Source organism: Spermophilus citellus (assembly GCF_964194105.1).
Source record: "Spermophilus citellus genome assembly, chromosome: 12".
NCBI classification, from domain to species: domain Eukaryota; kingdom Metazoa; phylum Chordata; class Mammalia; order Rodentia; family Sciuridae; genus Spermophilus; species Spermophilus citellus.
In genome coordinates, this window is record NC_138198.1 from 54,377,250 (window position 1) to 54,399,871 (window position 22,622).

Sequence of the window (22,622 nt, forward strand, 5' to 3'; positions counted from 1 at the left end):
GGTCATCTGGCACAAGGGGACGGAGTGCATCCAACCCAGTGGGCACTTTGAGGTCCTTTCCCGGGGGCGGCAGCAGACACTGGCGATCAAGGGCTTCAGCGCAGAAGACCAGGGCGAGTACCGCTGTGGCCCTGCCCACGCCCTGGCCTCCATGGAGGCTGCTACCTTCCAGGGTGAGTACTAGGTTTTGGGCTGGGAAACCTTGAATGTGGAAGGGGGTGGCCTGTCCCACCCCATCACTTTCTCCCGGGAGGTTGTCAGTGCCCCACCTCGGAGCCTGATCCAGGTGCATTCCCTGTGCATGTGTCCCACCCCTGCAGTGTGGGCCTGTGAATCTAGGCCCAGGCTCACTGTGCAGAGCCATTTTCTGTTCTGGTCACCACATTGTCTGTGCAGGAGGTGAACTGACATAGGGAGGGAAGACTGAGGCTCAGTGCTTCTAGACCTGGTAAAACCAGGTGCCAAGTGGGGAACAGAGGTCCAGTGATAGGCTTGGGGTCACAGCTCCGCTGATACCCTCCTGCTCTCCTCAGTGGTGCTGACCCCTGGCTCTGGGGACGAGGCGCCCACACAGCCCAGCCTGCCCCCTGAGGCAGCCCAGGAGGGTGACCTGCACCTGCTGTGGGAGGCCCTGGCCAAGAAGCGTCGCATGAGCCGTGAACCCACGCTGGACTCCATCAGTGAGCTTCCAGAGGAGGATGGCCGCGTGCATCACCTACGGCAGGAGGTGGAGGAGGTGGCCCCTGGCCTCTCTGAGGGCTACTCCACAGCTGATGAGCTGGCACGCACTGGAGAGGCTGACCTCTCGCACACCAGCTCTGACGACGAGTCCCGGGCAGGCACACCTTCCCTGGTTACTTACCTCAAGAAGGCTGGGCGGCCTGGGGTCTCACCCCTGGTCAGCAAGGTGAGCCTCTACTTGGCTTGCAAGGGGAGGCCCAGTGTTTTACCCTTGCCACTACCACCCACGTGCTTGTCCCTCCTTCCACCGATTTCTCCACCCGTCCATCATCCATCTACTGCTAAAGCCTTTTCCTATAAAGCTGGGGCCAGTCCCTCTGGTGTCCCTCATTACCCATCAGTCCCCAGTGGGGACTGTATAGAGTGATTTCAGGGAGTTGGGCTTGCTTTGTGATAGCAACAAGAGCCAGCAGGTACCTCATACTCCATGAGGCTGGCACAGTTGCCAGGGCCTGAGAGGCAGAATGGATAGCCGTGCGGAGATCAGTGCTGGGCCCTGGTCTTGTGTGTCTGGCCTCGCGGCTCCTGTCTCACTGTGATACTGTGCTCTGTGCCCACAGGCCAGGGCCCCAGCACCCTCCTCTGTGGAACCACAGAAGCAGCAGGAGCACCCAGCCCAGGTGCACCCACCACCGATAGGTCTGAGTGCTGAGGATCTGGGCGACCCCTCCATGGACAAAGCAGCAGTGAAGATTCAGGCTGCCTTTAAGGGCTACAAGGTCCGGAAGGAGATGAAGCAGCAGGAAGGACCCGTATTCTCCCACACATTTGGGGACACTGAGGCCCAGGTGGGGGATGCCCTGAGGCTGGAGTGTGTGGTAGCCAGCAAGGCTGATGTGCGAGCATGCTGGCTGAAAGACGGCGTAGAGCTCACTGACGGGCGGCACCACCACATCGACCAGCTCGCAGATGGGACATGCACCCTGCTGGTCACTGGCCTGGGCCGTGCTGACACTGGTCGCGACACCTGTCAGGTGAGCAACAAGTTTGGCTGTGTGAGCCATAGCGCCTGTGTGGTGGTCAGTGGCACCGAGAGTGAGGCCGAGAGCTCCTCCGGGGGCGAGCTGGATGACGCCTTCCACCGCGCTGCCCGGCGTCTGCACCGGCTCTTCCGCACCAAAGGCCCAGCAGAGGTTTCTGACGAGGAGCTGTTTCTTAGCGCTGACGAGGGTCCCGGGGAGCCAGAGCAACCTGCGGACTGGCAGACCTACCGCGAGGATGAGAATTTTGTCTGCATCCGTTTCGAGGCCCTGGCCGAAGCTCACAGGGCAGTCACCTGCTTCCGAGAGATGTTCACCACCATGGGCATTGGGGTGGAGATCAGCCTGGTGGAGCAGGGGCCCAGGGGGGTGGAGATGCGCATTGGCAAGGCGGCCCCTGCCCCTGCAGCACCTCCGGAGCCAGTGTCCACTCAGCTGACTTCTGATGCCGCTGAGTCCAACTGCTCCACAGAGTTGGGTCTGGAGCTGGAGTCCAAGGGGGTAGAGGAGGAGTGAGGCCAGCAGTGGCCAGCACCAGCTGAGAGGTCCAGGGGTTACCTGGGCTCCAGCACTCTGCAAGTGCAGCCTCCGAGGTGTAGAAAGTCCCGACTCATTGAACAGAGCTGAATTTGAATCCTAGAGCTGAATTTGAATCCCAGCTCTGCCTCTTATTAGCTGTGTGAGCTTAGGGAAGCCACAGTCTATCGGAGCCTCGGCTTTCATGTGGGCAAAATGGGAATGTGAATACTTACTTTCTGGAGAGTTTTATTTATTTTTTCCCGAGGAGTCTTGGAGATATAACCCGTATAGAATAGGCACCCACTTCCACAAGGCACTTCACTTCCATTTCACCCACTGAGTTACTTATCAGCCACGCCACATCTCTGCAGGGACAGGAGGTAGCTGGGATCAGTTACCCTGGCACGCCCAGAAGTTGCTCTCCTACACTCCAGATCCCGGACAGCCCTCAGCCTTCCGCAGTTACTGCTCTTCCCATCCCTGTCTAGCGCTTCATCCCTCTTGCCTCCTGGTGGCCTGGGCAGCAGGAGAGACTTTTAGAGAGCTGGGAAGAGGGCTAAGCCTAGCAGGCAAGCTTCAGGGTCTGTGTCACGTCAGGTCTGCAGGTGCTCCCACATGGCCTGTTGCCGGGCAGCTCACACATGTCAGACCACCCAGCTGGTGTGATCGGTGTGTTTGTGGCCACAGGTGTGAGTGGCACGCCCAGGCTAACATGCTACATGCCCTGCCTGCTGTTCTAGCCCCCGTGTTCCTGACGGAGCTGCAGAACCAGGAGGTGCAGGATGGGTACCCCGTGAGCTTCGACTGTGTGGTGACGGGCCAACCTGTGCACAGTGTTCGCTGGTTCAAGGACGGGAAGTTGCTGGAGGAGGATGACCACTACATGATCAATGAGGACCAGCAGGGTGGCCACCAGCTCATCATCAGTGCTGTGGTGCCCACAGACATGGGCGTCTATCGCTGCCTGGCGGAGAACAGCGTGGGCGTCTCCTCCACCAAGGCTGAGCTCCGAGTGGAGCGTGAGTGCACTCTGGGGGTCTGTGTTACCAGGGTGGGGATGAGAGTCTCCTGAGCAGGGCTGGAAGAGTGATCCAGGGCTCTGGTCTTAGACCAGATAGGAGTTAGGGCCTCCAGGTCTTAAGCTGGTGGAGACTTCCCTTGAGCCAAGCTCAAGGCCACAGTTCCCCCGGGAGCCCAATGGTGGAGGGTGGAGGTCTCTTGTGTCTGCCGAAGGCCTCCAGGCTGGGGAGACCAGGAAGGTGTGGAAGAGGAACCAGGGGAGCCCAGCTGCTCAGCCACTGCCTTGGGGCTGCTCTGGAGCCCTGGCTATTGCTGCAGGAGACTCTTGGGCATGCGGGTGGCTGCTGCCACAGAGTGTCAGGACACTTGCTCTTTGTTTAGATTCCTGATGGTGCTCATGGGCCTGGGATCTCCTGGGTGTTGAGGGTTTCTGTTGTTCTAATGAGGTGACTCTTGCAGGGTTCCTGTAGCCTTGGTGGGCAGGCTGTCCAGGAAGACCAAGCTTTGACAGGAAGCCTGGAAAGGGCCCCACCCCATCCACTGAGGATGGCATGTGACATAGCTGGAGTAGGGTGCCCAGGCTGTGGGCCTCAGGGAACTTCGGCCTGATGGAAACAGAGGTGCTGGCAGGGGCTGTGCCCACCACAGCTTGCCCGACATGATCTCACATCTGGCTGCTCCTGAGGTGTCCTTAAGTCACCTTCAGCCTAGGCAACAGGACCCTTGGTTGGCTCTGTGAGCTGCCCTGGCAGGTTAACCCTGCCCCAGGGAGACCATGGGTCCTGATTTATATCCACTGGGTCCACCCCAGCGAGGAGCCTGGGCTTCTGACTAGCCGCTGAAGCAGGTTGTCTTGGGGCCTGACCTGTCCCCAGGCAAACAGGGTCAGAGCTGAGCTGGGCTAGAGGACATGCAGCTGGCAGGTGCCCTGGCCACAGAACTGCTGCTGGTGTGTGTGGGGTCGTGGTGGAGGCTCCCCTGCATACAGGCATGCTTGGAGCTGTGGCATGGTGGGCACTGATGGCTGGTCTCCTTCCAGAGCTGAAAGAGCTCTTCACGTGTTCCTGATTCCTGACTGCATCAGAGGCATGACCTCGGTCTTTCCCTTTCTTGGCCATGTACTTGGGGGCACCGTGTCTGGCCTGATGAAGGCTAGGGTCTCTGCTCTTTCTTGACTGCTTGGGCTTCGCCACACTTATGCAAGTGCTGCCTGAATGTGAGTCATAAAGACTCACATGTGTGCTTTCTTCTGGAAACTTGGTGGTAGCTCTTAAGTTGAGGTCTTTGATTCCCTTGGGGGGAATTTGTGAGTGTGAGGTAAGGCTTCAAGTTCACTCTTGCTCAACACCATTTGTAAAAGACTATTTTCTTCCATTTTGTTGTCTAAGAAATCTTTTAAAGTCCCCCAATTTTACCTGAACGTCACTGAGAACGTGGCAAGAAGGGCCAGGGGTCTCAGCTGCCATTCAGCTCCCACTGGCCCTAGGCCCAGGGCCACACCTCCCAACCATCCTGCTGGGGTAGTGTCTCAGCATGGGCACTCTGGGGACTCTCGCTTGGCCCACAGTGGTGGAAGTCCAGCTTGTTGCCCCTTCTTGGTCAGAAATCCAAGTCTCTTTCTCTTGGTTTTGAGGCTTGTGTCTCCAACCTCTCGTGCCCTGGTAGGATGGAACCAGAAGGTTCTGCCACTGTCCCTGTCTGCTGTTCCTGGAGACTCAGGTCATATGACGTTTTGTGCTGGGCCTAAGAGGCTTGCAGTTAGTTATGGGTGTGGAAGAACGAGGCTGGGAACAGCAGGGGTGGGCAGGCCCAGGAGGGCGCGTCCCCCTGAAATCCCAAAGTCCTGAGCCTCCTCCACTCACTTTTCCTCCCCAGTGACCAGCACAGACTACGACACTGCCGCAGACGCCACGGAGACCTCATCCTACTTCAGTGCCCAGGGATACCTGTCTAGGTGGGGCCACACAGACAGCGGCCCAGGGCCTCCCGGGAAGTGGTGATCTGGGCTGGGTGGCTTAGATTGACTTTCCCAAGCCTGCAGCTTTCAGTCAGACCCTGGCCGTTTCTGTCCCTCTGCCCCTCCACTCAGCAGACAGGGAACCTCAAACCCATCCACCTCTGACCTTCACCCCGTGGGCCCTCCCGCCTGGACCCTCAGCCTGCTCCACTTTATGGCTACCCCCTTATTTGTCTTTTTTGCCAGCCGGGAGCAAGAGGGAACCGAATCAGATGAGGGGCAGCTGCCCCAGGTGGTGGAGGAGCTGAGGGACCTCCAGGTGGCCCCTGGTACATGCCTGGCCAAATTTCAGCTCAAGGTGAAAGGTAGGGTGCTGGGGAGTGGGCACCGTAGCTGGAGGGAGGCCAGGAGCTGTCTCCCGTTGGTTACACATGGGAAGGGCCTGACCAGTGGAGGTCAGGAGGTCATGTGTGCCTGCTGCTGGGCAACAGGAGGCTGCCACCCCACCCCCACACCAGAGGCTGGCTGGCCTCTGAGCAACCTCTTTTCTGGGCCTTTGTCTGTCTCCCATCGAAAGAGTATAGTGCCCATTGAGAATGGTCCTGTGCTGACCACTCTCCTCCATGGGGTAGGCTACCCAGTCCCCAGATTGTACTGGTTCAAAGACGGCCAGCCCCTGTCTACATCAGCCCACATTCGCATGGCTGACAAGAAGATCCTGCACACCCTGGAGATCGTCTCTGTCACCCGGGAGGACGCTGGCCAGTATGCGGCCTATATCAGCAATGCTGTTGGTGCTGCCTACTCATCTGCCCGGCTGCTGGTCCGAGGTGTGTGCCCTGAAGGAGTGAGCAGTGCCACATGTACTGCATGCCAGGCCCCATCAGGCTGGGCCCAGCCCATTGCCCCTATGCACAGTGGCACAGATGGCAGAATTGCCCCACAGGAGCGGGTGCCCAGTGGGGCTTGGACACCCTGAGTGATGAGCAGGCTCTTGGGGGAAGCAGATGAACACTGGGCCCAGCAGACCCGCACAAAGCCCCAGTGGCAGCTCTGACAAGAAAACTCCTGTGTCCTTATTTTCCCAAACGTTCTGAGCACTGACAGCTGACTCCCAGTTTGACCCATACTGGTCCTGCGGATAGACTGTTGCTGGGTCCTCCTCCTGCCTCTCAGGGTGGAGCCCCAACTGCCATCTCCCAGTGCCCATGTGGTTCCAGGCAGGGCCCCAGACTCCCAGTGGGCACAGGGAGGGTGGGGATGTCACACGGATGTACACTGGAGTGTGAGTTCTTTGGCCTCTTGGCCAAGGTTTCAGGCAGGGTAATGGACCTTTGACCATGGGTGGGGCCATGCCCAGGTCCCCCCACTGGGCAGTAGGACCAGGACCTTCCCACGTGTAGGGAAGCAAGGGAATCTGTCCGTGCTGCACATCTGACTCCCTCTGCACTTTTCAGGTCCTGATGAACCAGAAGAGAAGTCAGCATCAGGTGAGATGGCCCTGTGGGCAGACAGAGGCTGGGTGGATTGTGGGCATGAGGCCAGAGTGGACCAGCCCTGGGCCTGGTAGTGGTGGAGGTGCAGGAAGAGGGCTCTCTGGGGCCACAGGCACAGGCCGCAGAGAACTACCTGGGGTTCCCAGAACAAGGACATCAGGACATGGGAGCTGAAGGAGGGGTGCCGGGTGTCCCCATGGCTGTCCTTGCTCTCCCAGATGTGTGTGAGCAGTTGGTGCCACCCCACATCCTGGAGAGGTTCACCCCCAAGAAAGTGAAGAGGGGCTCCAGCATCACATTCTCGGCGAAGGTGGAAGGTGGGCATCCTCACTCCCCGGAGAAAGAGCACCCCCCCAGGGCCCCCATGCCACCCTCCCATGGGTCGCCCATGCCACCCTCCCACAGGCCACCCATGCCACCCTGCATGGCCTCCTGCTCCACCCCTCATATCACTCTGGCCAAGCACCCTCTTCTGGAGGCCCATAGCCAGTGGGACTGTGTACCCACTGAGCCCTCTCCTGCCCACAGGATGCCCAGCCCCCACCATACACTGGCTCAAGGAGGAGGCCGAGAGAGGCGTTCTGTGGATTGGCCCCAACACCCCAGGCTACACTATGGCCAGCTCTGCCCAGCAGCACAGCCTGGTCCTGCTAGATGTGGGCCGGCAACACCAGGGCACCTACACGTGCATTGCCACCAACGCCGCTGGCCAGGCCCTCTGCTCTGCCAGCCTGCATGTCTCAGGCCGTGAGTAGGGAGCCTGGGTGTGGTGAGGAACCAGCTTGGGATGTATGGCCTTCACCCACCTGTGATCCTTCTCCTGCAGAGCCCAAGAGCAGTCTGGGCCCAGTGGTGCAGGCCAGTTTGGCCTGGAACCTCAGCTCTGCCTGCATGGTGTACAGATGGCCTGCGGGCCCTGCCCAGAGCCCTCTGTTCAGCCCCTCTGAGGGATGGTGCTTGGAGGGCAGGCCTGTCCCCCAACCCCATGGGTGACCAAGTGCTGAGAGTGGACAGGGAGGTGGGCTTAGGCATAGACCCTTGCCAGGGCTTCTTAGGGACAGTGCAGGCAGGGCCCCCAGGGTGGTCTAGATGTCCTGGGTAGGGGTCCCAGCCCAGGACTCAAGGTGTCGGAGTACAGGACTGGTCCTGACAGCTCCCCTGGATCTCTGGACAGTGCCCAAGGAGGAGGAGCAGGAGAAGATGAAGGAGGCTCTCATTTCTACCTTCCTACAGGGGTGAGTGGGTGCCCTGACTGACTTACCCAGGGGGCTAGGGTGGTGTAGCCCTGTGGGTGGCCACCCCCTTCCCTGTGCAGCTTCTCCACACTGTAAAATGAAGTTTTTATGGGCCCCGTCTGGTGTGGAGCCCTTGATTGTGGTGTCCTGGCCCCTAGGCCCCCTCTGTGGGGAGCAGAGTGGTGGGTCCAAGCTGGGCTTGCAGGACACCCCTCCTCCCCTCAGGACCACCCAAGCCATCTCAGCACAGATGTCAGAGTCTGCTGGTCTCACCGGCCTTGCTGGGCAGAGGAAAGGTATGTCCGGGTTGGGTGCAGGGGGTGCCGCCCTTTGGACCTGAGCAGCCTGGGCTCTGGGCAGGTCCCTGCCCTCTCATGGCCAGCTCCCAGCTCTGGTTGGAGTCAGAGCTGTTCTGACCTCTGTGGTCAGGGGGCCCAGGCCCAGTGGGCTATGTGGAGGTTTGGGTTCCAGATGTTAAGAAGAGCCACAAAGTCACCTCGGCCCCCACAGCCCCAACCCCGCCTCAAGCCTGATGCCAGGCTGGACCCTGCCCAGCGCTGTCCTCAGCTCCCTCACCATCTGCCTGTAGCCCTGCCTGCCACCTGCTGCCTCTTAGCTGTGCTTGCCGTTCTCTGGCCACTTGCTGCCTCTTCTGTCCAGACCCGCTCCCTTCATTCTCATCCCTGGTCACAGGCTCTGCATCCTGCTGACCTCACTGGTCTCTTCCTGCTGGCACCACATCATGGTCTCCCTGCCAGGGCCTGGCCTCCTGCTCACCGTCAGCCCCTAGGAGAATTGCAGTGAACTTTTGGGGGAAGCATGACCCCACAGTGTTGCGTTTGTTCCCCCAGGGGAGGCCCTGGTAGCTGAGGAGGCCCATGGCCACCTGTCCCTCGCTAAGGTGGGCACAGAGGAATTCCTACAGAAACTCACCTCCCAGATCACTGAGATGGTGTCGGCCAAGATCACACAGGGTGAGGGGGCCAGGATGGGCATCCAGGGTCCCCAGGGGAGGCTGGGACCCTGTGTCCTCGCATGGGGCCTAGCTAGGACTCTGCGCCTGGGAGCCCTGGAGACTGGCTGGGTGGTAGGCAGTAGGGGGACAGCCTTCCAGGGACATCACAACCCTTGTGTTCACCCAGCCAAGCTGCAGGTGCCTGGAGGTGACAGTGATGAGGAGTCCAAGACTCCGTCTGCCTCCCCCCGGCATGGCCGGTCGCGGCCCTCTTCCAGCGTCCAGGAGTCATCCTCGGAGTCAGAGGATGGGGACTCCCGAGGAGAGGTGGGTGGGCTGGGACCCTTGGGAACAGGGCTGAAGAGACGATGGGAGGCTGCAAGGGCCTGGTGCTACCAAGGGAGGGGCATCACCCCCAGAGACACCAAGGGACACCAGAGGTTGGAGCAGAGGGCAGGGTCTCTGCACGTGGGTTCCTGCAGAGCACTACCTCTGATGTCCCTCTCACTGCCATCTGTGGAGAGTGCACCTTTGCCTCCAGAGCCCACCACCTCTTGGGTTGCAGGGGGCAGTGGGCAGCAAGGCGCTGTGAGCAACCACAGTCTAGGCGCCCATCCACGTGGGCAGGAGCCAGCCCTCTCACTGCCATCTGTGCAGAGTGACCCTGGGGGCTCCTGCCCTGTGGCCCTGGACTGGGTACCTCCTCGGCCCCTGGACTCAGCACCCTCCCCTCTGTGCTCTTGGGGGTTTTAGGGGGTTGGGAGAACCTCTCCCTCCTCAGAGGTGGGGGGCCATGGGGGGCCTTGGCAGGCCTCACCCCTCTGGCCCCAGGATTTAGGCCCATTTCTCTTTATCAGATCTTTGATATCTACGTGGCCACGGCCGACCACCTACCCCTGGGGGCTGAGCAGGATGTCATCACACTGCGGGAAGGCCAGTATGTGGAGGTCTTGGACTCAGCCCACCCGCTGCGCTGGCTTGTGCGCACCAAGCCCACCAAGTCCAGCCCCTCCAGGCAAGGCTGGGTGTCACCAGCCTACCTGGACAAGAGGCTCAAGGTATGGTAGTCCGGAGCTGGGGGAGGGTGCCAAGGCCCTGGGATCCTGGCCCTTCGCCAGAGAACCCTGGAAGTAAGGGACAGGAGCCCGGTGGCCACAGAGGAGGTGGAACAAACTGGTGCCCTGGGACAAACTCCTGTTTCTCAACAGCTGTCTCCTGAGTGGGGGCCCAGTGAGGCCCCCGAATTCCCCGAGGCCGTGTCCGAGGATGAGTACAAGACCAGGCTGAGGTATGTGTTGGGGAGGGTTGAGGGTGGAGCCACAGCTGGCTGCTGGGCCTCAAGGGCCAGCTGGCGTTCTGCCCTGCTTCTTCATGGGGGACCTGTGCTTGCTGAAGCTGTGTGAGCCTCCTTAGGTCACGGTCCTGCCCCTGGTGTCTGCAGCTGTGCCCTCCCAGAGCCTCGTGCGGGAGGGCTTCCTGGGGAAGAAGTGGTGCCCTTGCTCCACCACCTACCCACTTTCTGAAGCTTGGTGACAGGCTCCTGATCACAGGAACCCCGTTTAACTGCAGTGCAAGGGAGCAAGCTCTCCATGTGTCCCTAGTCCCCATGTGGAGACTAGGGACAGTGGGAGCAGGGCAGCTGCTGGGCACCCCCTGATGCCACTCTTCCGCCAGCTCTGTCATCCAGGAGCTGCTGAGCTCAGAGCAGACCTTCGTGGGTGAGCTTCAGTTCCTCCAAAGCCACTACATACAGCAACTGGACCGTGCTCCCCGAGCACCAGCAGCCGTGGCCAGCCAGAAGGCAGTCATTTTTCGCAATGTGCAGGACATCAGTCGCTTCCACAGCAGGTAGGCAAGGCCACACACATGCATGTGAGGTGCACGCACAGCTGTGGGTCAGGCCTCGTGGAGGGTGACACTCAGCAGCTGGGGTAGGAACTCGATTTACCCATGGGCACATCCCACTTGTGTGATGCCCCAGTGACAGACGCTCGCCATATGGGTTGAAGGCTGCAGAATACCTGCCACCCATGAGCACTCACACAGGCCCATGTGCATGCACATGAATGTACACGGGCACATGGGAAGTCCCATGTGCACACCACATATGCTCACGCACCCAGCCTCAAATGTGCGTGCACATGTGCTTGATATGTGTGTGCACATAGTGTACATGTGTGCACACATACATATGTGAATCCTGTACAAAAATGTGCATACATGCTGGATACACATAGATATGTGCACTCACATGCATGCTGATCTCCATGCACGTGCACTCTTGCACACTCACACAAGCATTTGAGTGCATGTGTGTGCCATGTGCACATCCACAGACACATTCAGGCAAACACATGCACACATATTATACACACATGCCACACATGCATGGTCACATCTGCACACTTGTGTATACATGCACAGTCACATGCATGCACACATGCACCCACACACGTGCACATGTACATGCATGTACCCACATATACATGCTCACATACTACACATCTGCACACTCGTGGGCAAGTGTACATACCCATGCACTTCTGTACGTGCCCACGTGTCTGCACACCCAGCTTAGTATACTCAATCTCACAGGCCCAGAACCCACTCCTGGGCAAGAACCATAGCCTCTCAAGGAGAGGGCCCAGGACTGGGCTATGAGCTGTGCCTGACCCTGTCCCTGACCCTGTCCCTCTCTGTGGCAGCTTCTTGCAGGACCTGCAGCGCTGTGACACAGATGACGATGTGGCCATGTGCTTCATCAAGAACCAGGAAGCCTTTGAGAAGTACCTGGAGTTCCTGGTGGGCCGTGTGCAGGCAGAGTCTGTGGTTGTCAGCACGCCCGTCCAGGAGTTCTACAAGGTGCCTGTGCCTGGCTCCATGGAGTTGGCCACCGGGCTCCTCCCTGGCTGCTCCCAGGCCTAGTGCTGGCCTTGACTCCCACCAGAAAACTCACTGACCTGAAAGTCCCCTGAGGCTTAGCCCTTGTCTGTGCTCATGGCCTTAGTTCATATTCCCTAATTTCTTCCCCCACAGTCCCCAGGGCCCCTTGAGCCTTGTAGCTCTGTGCTCCTGGGCTGGCCACTTCACTGCCCAAGTTCTGTGCATGCCTCCGGCTAGATGGTAACACAGCCATTGTCCAGGTTCAGGGCCAGGTGTGAGAGTGCCCCTGAGATGTCCTCTACTGTCAGGATGCCCTAACTGGGGCTGTGCTTTCTTGCCCGAAACCCGCCCTGTGGTGCCTACAGAAATGCGCTGAGGAAATGCTGTCCGCTGGGGACCCCTCGCAGCCACCCCCACCCCCACTGCAGCACTACCTGGAGCAGCCGGTGGAGTGGGTGCAGAAGTACCAGGCTCTGCTCAAGGTGGGAAGCCCTGTCCTGCCCCAGCCTTGAATATCCAGGCCAGGCCTTGGGGCTGAAGCCGTCTGGGTCCTGACCCTTGGTCCGCCTCAGGAGCTGATCCGCAACAAGGCCCGGAACCGGCAGAACTGCGCCCTTCTGGAGCAGGCCTACGCAGTCGTGTCAGCGCTGCCCCAGCGTGCTGAGAACAAGCTGCATGTGTCCCTCATGGAGAACTACCCCGGCACCCTGGAGGCCCTGGGGGAGCCCATCCGCCAGGTGGGGGGACTTGCGTCTGCTGCCATGTGGTGGGGTGTGGCTTTTGTGGGTGCTGGGCTCATAGATGACCCTGGGGTCTGCGCCCAGGGATGGGGCCAGGCAACCACAGTCCAACCACATCTACTCATACCCCAGGGCCACTTCATTGTGTGGGAGGGCGCACCAGGGGCCCGCATGCCTTGGAAGGGCCACAATCGCCATGTCTTCCTGTTTCGGAACCACCTGGTGATCTGCAAGCCCCGACGAGACTCGCGCACCGACACCTTCAGCTATGTGTTCCGGAATATGATGAAGGTCTGTGGTGCCAGGGGCTGGGGGTGTCATGCAGGCCAGTGGAGGTTTCCCTGTTCCTGGGCTCCAGGGTGGCCACTGGAGCAGAACTTGCCATTGTTCTGGGGTGACCTGGGCATGGCCCTACTGGACCCTGTCTGTCTGGGGATGCTTAGCTCTGTCCTCCCACTAATGTTGCACCCCTCAACAGTTAAGCAGCATCGACTTGAACGACCAGGTGGAAGGAGACGACCGTGCCTTCGAGGTGTGGCATGAGCGGGAGGACTCTGTGCGCGAGTACCTGCTGCAGGCGCGCACAGTCATCATCAAGCACTCCTGGGTGAAGGAGATCAGCGGCATCCAGCAGCGCCTGGCCCTGCCTGTGTGGCGTGAGTGTCCCTGGTGCTGTGCTGGGGTGGGGACCTGAACATCACTTAGATGCCCAGAGGGCTGCACCCAGGCCGGGCACGTGGGCATGGGTTGTTTTTTGCACTGGTGGCTTGGTTCTCCCCTTGTTCAGATCTAGCTGAGGGACTGGTGGCTTTGGCCTCCCAGGGAGCCCCAGAGCAGGTGTTGAGCTGATCCTAACTCAAATGGGGGACACAAAGGGATGTAGTGGGGACACGGCATAGCTCCAGACTTGGGGTATCTGACCAGGTCATGTTTGGGTGTGATGGTCTTGCACCTTGGTCTGTCCCTGCCTCGTGCAGCCACACCCAGCTTAGTCAGTAACCAGGCCCTTGGATGTGGGGCCACTGCTGTTGTTGGGGGCAATTTGCCAGGGTGCACCCAGGGGACATAGGCCTGACATCCCACCCTCAGAGTCCTCAGACCCCCACATGTGTCCTCAGGTCCTCCGGAATTTGAAGAGGAACTGGCTGACTACACGGCTGAGCTGGGGGAAACTGTAAAGCTGGCACACCCAAGCCTATTGTCAGCTGGTACAAAGGTACCTGCCAGGGCCTACAGACTGATCCTTCACAGGAACCCCCACCAGGGGTGGGCCGCACGGGGGCTGAGGACAGCATGGGGTCTGGTCAGTGGGCTGGGCATGGGGAACAAGAGACAGTCCAGGCCTGTTCAAGGGCAAACATCCTGGGGATGGACAGTGAACAGGTGGTGCCATGGCCACCCTGGGGAATGAGCAGGGTGAGGAGTCAGCACAGGGCCGAGACAGACATGCCTGAGGGCAGCCGAGAGAGCACCAGGACCACAGAGGGGGCCACAGGCAGGCACCTGGGTGCAGGAGAGGCCTGTGAGCTTAATGGGCCAGGAAGGGTGCTGATCACACTGCACCTTCAGGGTCACGGAGCACAGGCCTTACATGGCTCAGGGATGGGAGCTGCCAAGGTCAAGGGAGGTCAGGTGTCTCCCAGGCCTGTCTCAATTGACACTGCCACAGGATTGGGGTCCTGAGACCATCCTCACTTCCTGCACCACCATAGGCTTGGGGTCCTGAGACCACTCTCACTTCTGACGTCCAGTTCACTGGTCCCCAAGGTTGCCTTCAGGTTCAGTGATTCACCAGAAGGTCTTGGAGTTCAGAGCTATTATGCTCAGGGTTAGCATAAAGACAAGACTGCAGCCCCTGAGAAAAAAGAAGAGCACTTCGGGAGGGTCCAATGTCACCACTTATGAGCTGCCAGCCTCCCGCTCCCAGTGCAGTGAGGAAGAGCACCTTCTCCTCCCAGTGACACCTGAGAACCCAAACAGACCTATGCCAACCAGGAGGCTTAATGAGACTTGACGTCAGCATTTGTCACTGGAACTCTGTCAGACCTGCATGGCTGACCGCTCATGTGGCTGACCTCAGGCTCTAGTCCTCCTGAAGTCAAGATTAATGGCCTGAAGCCCACTATGAATCTCACATTAGCATAGAAGACAACATGGAGCTCCACTAGGAAGCTCATTGTTAGTGTAGACGCCAGTGTGGCCTGGGTCATCCATCAGGAATCTCCTCATTGGTGTAGATGCCAGTGTGGCCCAGGAATCTCGTTATTGCCATAGACACCAGCGTGGCCCTAGTCATCCACTGGGAATCTCGTCAAAGGTGTAGACACCAGCATGGCCCAGGTCACCCACAGGAATTTTGTCATTGGCATAGATGCCAGCATGGCCTGGGTCACCTACTAGGAATCTTGTTGGCGTAGATGCTGGCTTGGCCTAGAGCATCCATCAGGAATCTCATTATTGGTAGAGATGCCAGCATTGCCCTGGTCACCCACCAGGAATCTCATCATTGGCATAGAAGCCTTCGTGGCCTGGAGCATCCTCCAGGAATCTGTTCATTGGTGTAGACACAGCATGGCCTGGGTCACCTACTAGGAATCTCATCATTGGCATAGACACTGGCATGGCCTGGGTTACCTACTAGGAATCTCGTCGTTGGCATAGACACTGGCATGGCCTGGGTCACCTACTAGGGATCTCCTCAATGGCATAGACACAGAATGGCCTGAGAATCCCCCCAGGAATCTCATTGTTGGCATAGATGCTGGTGTGGCCCAGGTCACCTACTAAGAGTCTCCTCATTGGCATAGATGCCAGTATGGCACGGGTCACCCACCAGGAATCTCCTAGTTGGTGTAGAGGCTAGCATGGGCCAGAGCCTCTTCCATGAATGCCATTGTAAAATAGAGTGTCCAGTCTGGCCCTGAGCCACAAACCCCTAGGCTAGCCCATCTGTTGTGGCCCAAGGTTCCAGAAAATCCGAGGCTCTTCCCTGGCAGACTGTTCTCGGGTCCCGAGGCACCTTGCTGGTGCCAGGGATCAACATGATTCCTTTGGGCAGCACGGAGCATTGACTACATGGAAACCTCATGGTCTTGTGAGCAGCAGGGGGCATGGTTCAGATCTGTCATCTGTCACCTTGGCTGTAGTGCCAAGGGCCTGCTTAGGGACATGGCATCATGTTGGTGGTGGCCATGGTTGCATCCTGGATGCATTTTGAAGGCAGAGCCAGCCAGATTTGCTGATGGGTTGCATGGGGTGTGTGGAAGAGAGATGGCATCCAGGGAGCAGCACAGGGGTTGTGGACAGCAGAGGCCACTGGTCCTATTCACAGAGGTGGGGCAGACCCACAGGGAGGCAGGCTGGTACATCCTGAGCTGGGCAGGGAGGAAAGAAACCCAGATTTGTGAGGTTTTGAAGAATCCAGGTGCCCATTGGGCTCCAGGTGGTTATGGAGGGGATAGCTTGAGAATAAATCTAGAGCTTAGGAGAGATGTCTGGCTGGAGGTGAGAGATGGCAGGCAGGTCCTTGGCATACAGTGTGTCTGAAACTATGGGTCAGGTCTAGTGCACAGCCCTCAAAACAATTCCAGCAGCTCAGGAGACTGAGACAGGAGGATGCAAGTTTAAAGCAGCCTCAGAAACCTAGCAAGGCCCTAAGCAACTTAGTAAGACCCTGTCTCTAAATAAAATGTAGAAAGGGCTGGGGATGTGATTCAGGCCCTTGGGTTCAATCCCTGATGAGAGAGAGAGAGAGAGAGAGAGAGAGAGAGACTGAGGTCAGTTTGAATGTGGAATGAGTGTGAAGAGATGAGGTTCAGGCTTCAAGGCTTGGGATCTGGGATTCACAGAGTCAGAGAGGTGAGGAACATAAGTGAAGGGGCGGCAAGCCAGAGAGATGGGAGGGACCCCAGGAAGCTAGCGAGGAAGGGCGGCCAGGCAGAGAGGGCCCAGGAGTGCCCAGAGCTCTGGCCAGCCCCCAAAACAATGAATGAGTCCAGCTTCCCTTTCCTGGGTGATGAGGCTAGCAAGCTGCCATGTCAGTGGGCTTCAGTTTAGCTAGACCATGCGAACCCAAGCCCATGAGTGGAGACCCTTGGATCCAGATTCTCATGGAGTCAGTTGCCTTGCATCAGGGAGTGGAGTGGAGAGCGGAGCCCACCCTGCCCTTGGGGGACATCCACTCATTCAGGAAGCTCTCTTCCTTTTGATGAATGCGGCTGGGCAGCCCTTATCTCTTGTTCCTCAGGGAGTCCTATTGGCCTATCCCTGAGTGGAAGATCACAAGGCCTCACTGGGTTGGGCATCTGGTTTCCTCCAAAGCCCCACTGCATGCTGAGAGCCGATTTTCAAAAGTGGTATCTGACAGCCATGTCTGGCAGGGGATAAGTCCCAGACCCAGGGGACGCTTCACTCATCAAGGGCTCTAGCCGAGAAACGGTCTGTCTCAGGAACGTGCGACGTGTCTTGGTCTGTTTCCTGATGTGCCAACAAGACACCTGAGTCTGGGTTACTTATAAAGTGAAGAGATTGTTTGCAGATTGAAAGTCCAAAGGGCATGGTGCCATCTGGTGGGGTTCCCCTTGGTGGCCTCATGACTTCGTGGGAGTCTTGCCAGGGGAAAGGAGCAGTTGCAGTGACAGGAAGAGAGGGGCTCAGGACCAGGCTGGCTTTTATAGCAGCTTGCTGACCTCTGGAGACCAGCACCCATCCCTTCCCAAGTCAGTGCCCTCAGTGACTGATTTCAGTTCTGCCGGACCCCACCTCTCAGGAGGGCAGCGCTCCCAGGGCACCCCATTCAGAGCCACTCCATCCAGAGCTGCTGGGCTTGCATGACCTATGTATGTGCCTACCACCTGGGGCCACGGGGGCAGCAAGTGGATAGAGCTGGTGGTGATCACTCTAGCGGCCAGCTCCCTTTGGCCATTTCTGCTGGCCATACAAGGCCATCAAGTTGCGATTCATCTTCTCATTACCTTGGCCGCCTCTGTGTTATAGCAAGGCCTGGCACTTCCTCTGCCAGCCACGCAAAGGCTGGGAAGTTGGGGTGTGGCGTCCACGCTCTACTGCCAGGTCTTTGCGTGGAGCTGTCCCAGCTTAGCTGGTTAACTGTCAAACCAAATGGCCATGCCACTTGCAGCAGCCCCTGGGTCAACAAGGGCACATTGCACTAGTGGCCTCAGGAAGACCAGCAGGATGCCTGGCTCCCCCTGAGCAGAAGGCTGGTGCTAAGGGTCCACCATGTGTGAACTCAGAGTCACACGCAGTTTCAGGCCAGAGTTCAGATGCAGACATTATCGCCATGGCACCCAGAGGTCCCTGTCCACAACTGGGTGTCCTGGTGCCTGTGTCCAGCAGAGCCATGGAAATCTGAGTTCCTTCTCGAAGCCCCCTGCAGATTGGATGGGTAGAAGGGCCCTCCATCCCTCTGCATGCTGTGATGAGGGACCAGGTGTGGGTGGGAGGGAAGGGGTGTTAGGCAGTGGATTATGTAGCTGTAGGCTTGGTGGGATTGAGTGAGAATGGGCCCATAGCCAGGGAGCTGGGCATGATCAGCACATGGGAGGTCCGCAGGGAGTCACACTGGGGTGGTGGGGCTACCACGGACTTAGCTGTCCATGTGGATGTCTTCTGTCAGGTTCAGGTCTTTCCACCTGGCCCTGCCTCTAGCTAATGTCCAAGGTGGACATAGAGACACAGAGACAGAGGTCTGGGCCACACCAGAGAGAAAGAGAGAGAAACAGAGACAGACCCAGAGAGGTGCAGGCCAGCCCCAGCCTCTCATCCACCGGGGCAGGCTTACAAGGTCCCTGCTCGACGACAGCCCTCACTCCTCCCTTCTAGATGGGAAGCCAGTGGAAGTGGACCCTCACCACATCCTCATCGAAGACCCAGATGGCTCCTGCACCCTCATCTTGGACAACCTGACTGGGGTCGACTCTGGCCAGTACATGTGCTTTGCGGCCAGTGCCGCTGGCAGTGCCAGCACCCTGGGAAAGATCCTGGTGCAAGGTGAGCCTGGAGGCCCGTGGGGCAGGGAGACACCCTGACCAAGCCCACCACGTGGCTCTGGTGGATGGGTGGAAGGGCCCTCCATCCCTCTGCTTGCTGTGATGAGGGACTGGGTGTGGGTGGGAGGGAAGGGCAGGCAGGCAGGCATGTGGGGGTGGAAGCCCTATGTGGTCATGGGCTCACTTAGGGCTCAGGAAGGAATGTGGGGGCTCAGACACCCCCAGCTCCATCAGAGTGGCTCCCTGTCTCTCTCCACCCTGCAGTCCCCCCACGGTTTGTGAACAAGGTCCGGGCCTCGCCCTTTGTGGAGGGAGAGGATGCCCAGCTCACCTGCACCATTGAAGGCGCCCCACACCCTCAGACCAGGTGGGCCAGCACATGGTGGGGCAGCAGGGGAGGGGCTTCAGGCTCTTGTCTGCAACACAAGGGTTGTGCAGCTGTACGGGGCTGGGCACAGTGACTGTCTGATCACTGAAGAGAGGGCATTGTGGGGCTGAGACCCACTGGGCATGGGGCCTCTGCCACAAGATAGCATGGCCAAGCTGGATGTGGACATCCACAGGGTGGGTTCACCAAGGACTGTAGAATCTGGGCCAGGGCAGCGGGTCTGCAGCACAGGGAATGTCACACCCTGCCTCATGGACTCTTGGGACGGGTTCTAGGTGGTACAAAGATGGGGCCCTGCTGACTGCGGGCAACAAGTACCAGATGCTGAGTGAGCCCCGCAGCGGCCTGCTGGTGCTTGTGGTCAGAGCAGCTGGCAAGGATGACCTGGGACACTATGAATGCGAGGTAAGACGGGTGGGCAAGGGGCCTCATGGCCAGCTGTCCACTAGGGCTTGACAAGGGAAGGGCCTGGGCCCTTGGCACAGGCCCAGAGACACCAGGCCACTGTCACCCATCATCCCCAACCCACCACACCATGTCTGGCCTTGCTCCTCTTCCACACGAGGCTGAGCCCTGCCACCTGCCATTGTTCCCACCCTCTCAAAGAAGCCCTTTGGTTTTTGCCTTTCTAGGGAACCCAGTGCTGACCTCAACTTTCATCCATTTATGTAAAAAGTAGTGTTAGTTTCCACCTTTTCCTGGTGTCACATAGGTGGGACCCTACAGAGGGAAGAGCTGCCCTGTCCCTGTTCATTGTCCGGAGGCCCAAGGCTGGGGCTCCTGAAGGCAAGGCCCAGTCTGAGCCTCTGGTCTTCAGGGCCTGTCCTGGCACACAGTGACATTGAGCAGGTGTGTGCCCGCTACAGGGCCCCCAAGACCCCCAGGCTCCAGTCTCTGGCTCTTGTCTAGAGGCCAGCCTCCTGCATGTGGGCCCCACATGCAAGTTCCAGGAGGCAGGGAGACCCAGCCAGCTCTGCACTTCAGGGGCTCAGAGCCACACACGGCCAGCAGCCATCTGCACAGCGCAAGATGCCTGGGCGAGGCCCTGGCTGGGAGCCCTGTCCCCTTTGGGGGACACAGTCTCAGTGGGGACCTCAAACTAAAGACCACCAGAGTGGACAAGAGACAGCTAGGTCCCTTGAGGATAGGGGTCCTGAGTGGTTTCTGTCCATCCTGCAGCTGGTGAACCGGCTTGGCTCCACTCGTGGTGGTGGGGAGCTGTACATGCAGAGCCCTGTGCTGCCGGCCTGGGAGCAGCGCCACAGGGAGCAGACTGTGGCTGCCATAGAAGGTAGGTGCCACCGAGCCTGTTGCCCATGCTGCCTAGGTGGGTCCTCAGGCTTGAGCCTTGTGTCACAGCTGCACAGCCAGCCAGGACTGGGGGGCAGCAGACCCACCATGTCTCAGAGCGGGTGCACTTCCTGCAGGGGTGGCTGGGCAGGCATTTTGGGCAGATGACCTGGCTAGAAGAGGAGGCTGCGGGGAGGAGACCAGAGGCTGCAGGCCACGTGGTCTCAGAACCTGTGGGGCAGGCGGAGGTGGCCAGGAACCCGGAATGAGCGCTGGAGAGGCTGCTTTGTGGTGGGGAAGTGTGAGCCCTGCCCCTGGCCTGCAGGATAACCCCCCTCTGACCCAGGGCAGCCTTCCTGGCAGTGGTCACACAGGCCTCCTGCAGGCAGCAGCTGGGATGGGCTGCACTTCTAGAGAAGGGGGTTTCCCCCTGAGGGCAGAGGCAGGACAGTAGGACATCTGGGGAAGGGCGTCTACACTGAGGGCAGAGGGCAGGACAGTAGGACGTCTGGGGAAGGGCATCTACACTGAGGGCAGAGGCAGGACAGTAGGACATCTGGGGAAGGGCGTCTACACTGAGGGCAGAGGGCAGGACAGTAGGACGTCTGGGGAAGGGCATCTACACTGAGGGTAGAGGGCAGGACAGTAGGACATCTGGGGAAGGGGCATATACACTGAGGGCAGAGGGCAGGACAGTAGGACGTCTGGGGAAGGGCATCTACACTGAGGGCAGAGGCAGGACAGTAGGACGTCTGGGGAAGGGTGTCTCCACTGAGGGCAGAGGCAGGACAGTAGGATGTCTGGGGAAGGGGCATCTCCACTGAGGGTAGAGGGCAGGACAGTAGGACATCTGGGGAAGGGGCATATACACTGAGGGCAAAGGGCAGGACAGTAGGACGTCTGGGGAAGGGCGTCTACACTGAGGGCAGAGGACAGGACAGTAGGATGTCTGAGGAAGGGCGTCTGGGTATAAACACACTTGCCTGAGCATAGCCTGTGCAAGCAATGCACACAGATAAACACACACAAGCCTGAGCACAGCCTGTGCAAGCAATGCACATATATAAGCACACACTGCCTGAGCACAGCCTGTGCAAGCAATGCACACATATAAACACACACAAGCCTGAGCACAGCCTGTGCAAGCAATGCACACAGATAAACACACACAAGCCTGAGCACAGCCTGTGCAAGCAATGCACACATATAAGCACACACAAGCCTGAGCACAGCCTGTGCAAGCAATGCACACATATAAATGCACACACACACACCTGAACACAGCCTGTGCAAGCAATGCACACATATAAACGCACACATGCCTCAGCACAGCCTGTGCAAGCAATGCACACTTATAAATGCATACCCACACGTGAGCACAGCCTGTGCAAGCAATGCACACATATAAACACACACATGCCTGAGCACAGCATGTGTAAATAATGCACACATATAAACACACACTCCTGAGCACAGCTTATGCAAGCAATGTACACATATAAACACACACATACTGCCTGAGCACAGCCTGTGCAAGCAGTGCACACATATAAGCACACACACACACTGCCTGAGCACAGCCTGTGCAAGCAATGCACACATATAAGCACACACTGCCTGAGCACAGCCTGTGCAAGCAATGCACGCATAAGTATGCACACACGCCTGAGCACAGCCTGTGCAAACAATGCACACATATAAACACACACAAGCCTGAGCACAGCCTGTGCAAACAATGCACACATATAAACGCACACACACTCCTGAACACAGCCTGTGCAAGCAATGCACACTTATAAACACACACATGCCTGGGCACAGCTTGTGCAAGCAATGCACACATATAAACACACATGCCTGAGCAAACACATGTACATGTGCTGATGTGCACATACATGTATACACACTTGTGTGTGTGAATGTGTGTGCAGCGTGTCTGAGCATGCATATGTGTGCAGACAAGTACACCTGTGTGCACATTTGTATGCAAGGTACATCCATGTGCAGGCACACAAATGTAGCCAGTGTGACCTCCAATGCACACACACACAGACAGTGTCTAACTCTTGTGCTCATCATCTGCGACAAGCTTGAAATGCCATAAGTTGCCTAGGGAAAGCCTGTCTCAGTGTTGCAGTGCAGTGAAGCAGAAAGTCCCCTGGTCCAGAAGATGTGGGACCATGTCCCAGTACAGGCCGCTTGGCTTTGCTGGCCACCTCCTCCACCTTCCCATTGAGCAGTGAGAGGGCTGCTGAGCCTGGAGATGGCCTGCAGTAGTCAAGCCCAGGCCTGCCCAGAGGTCAAGGGAAGAGGCCTCAAGGTGGTTGGGAGTAGGTGCTGCCTGGTTCCAGATGAGTTTCATCCTCTCTGGAACTCCAGTCCCCAGCAGCAAGATGGAAACATAGGCCCC

General features: G+C 58.4%; 2 protein-coding genes across 5 annotated transcripts in view; both read left to right on the forward strand.

Moving 5' to 3' along the window:
* LOC308631576 (obscurin-like) overlaps positions 1-22,622 on the forward strand; it is a 166,845-nt gene that overhangs the window by 416 nt on the left and 143,807 nt on the right. The window lies entirely within an intron of this gene.
* Positions 12-18,901, forward strand: LOC308631578 (obscurin-like). Its single transcript, XM_081262924.1, has 25 exons — positions 12-173; positions 534-907; positions 1,302-2,171; positions 2,980-3,259; positions 5,136-5,214; positions 5,464-5,582; positions 5,850-6,047; positions 6,675-6,707; positions 6,932-7,030; positions 7,242-7,460; positions 7,888-7,948; positions 8,174-8,244; positions 8,800-8,922; positions 9,091-9,230; positions 9,761-9,961; positions 10,112-10,191; positions 10,578-10,751; positions 11,609-11,765; positions 12,152-12,268; positions 12,359-12,523; positions 12,659-12,817; positions 13,005-13,182; positions 13,645-13,742; positions 18,368-18,535; positions 18,799-18,901. The coding sequence occupies exons 1-24, from the start codon at positions 152-154 to the stop codon at positions 18,449-18,451; spliced, it is 4,101 nt and encodes a 1,366-aa protein (XP_081119050.1). The 5' UTR covers positions 12-151; the 3' UTR covers positions 18,452-18,535; positions 18,799-18,901.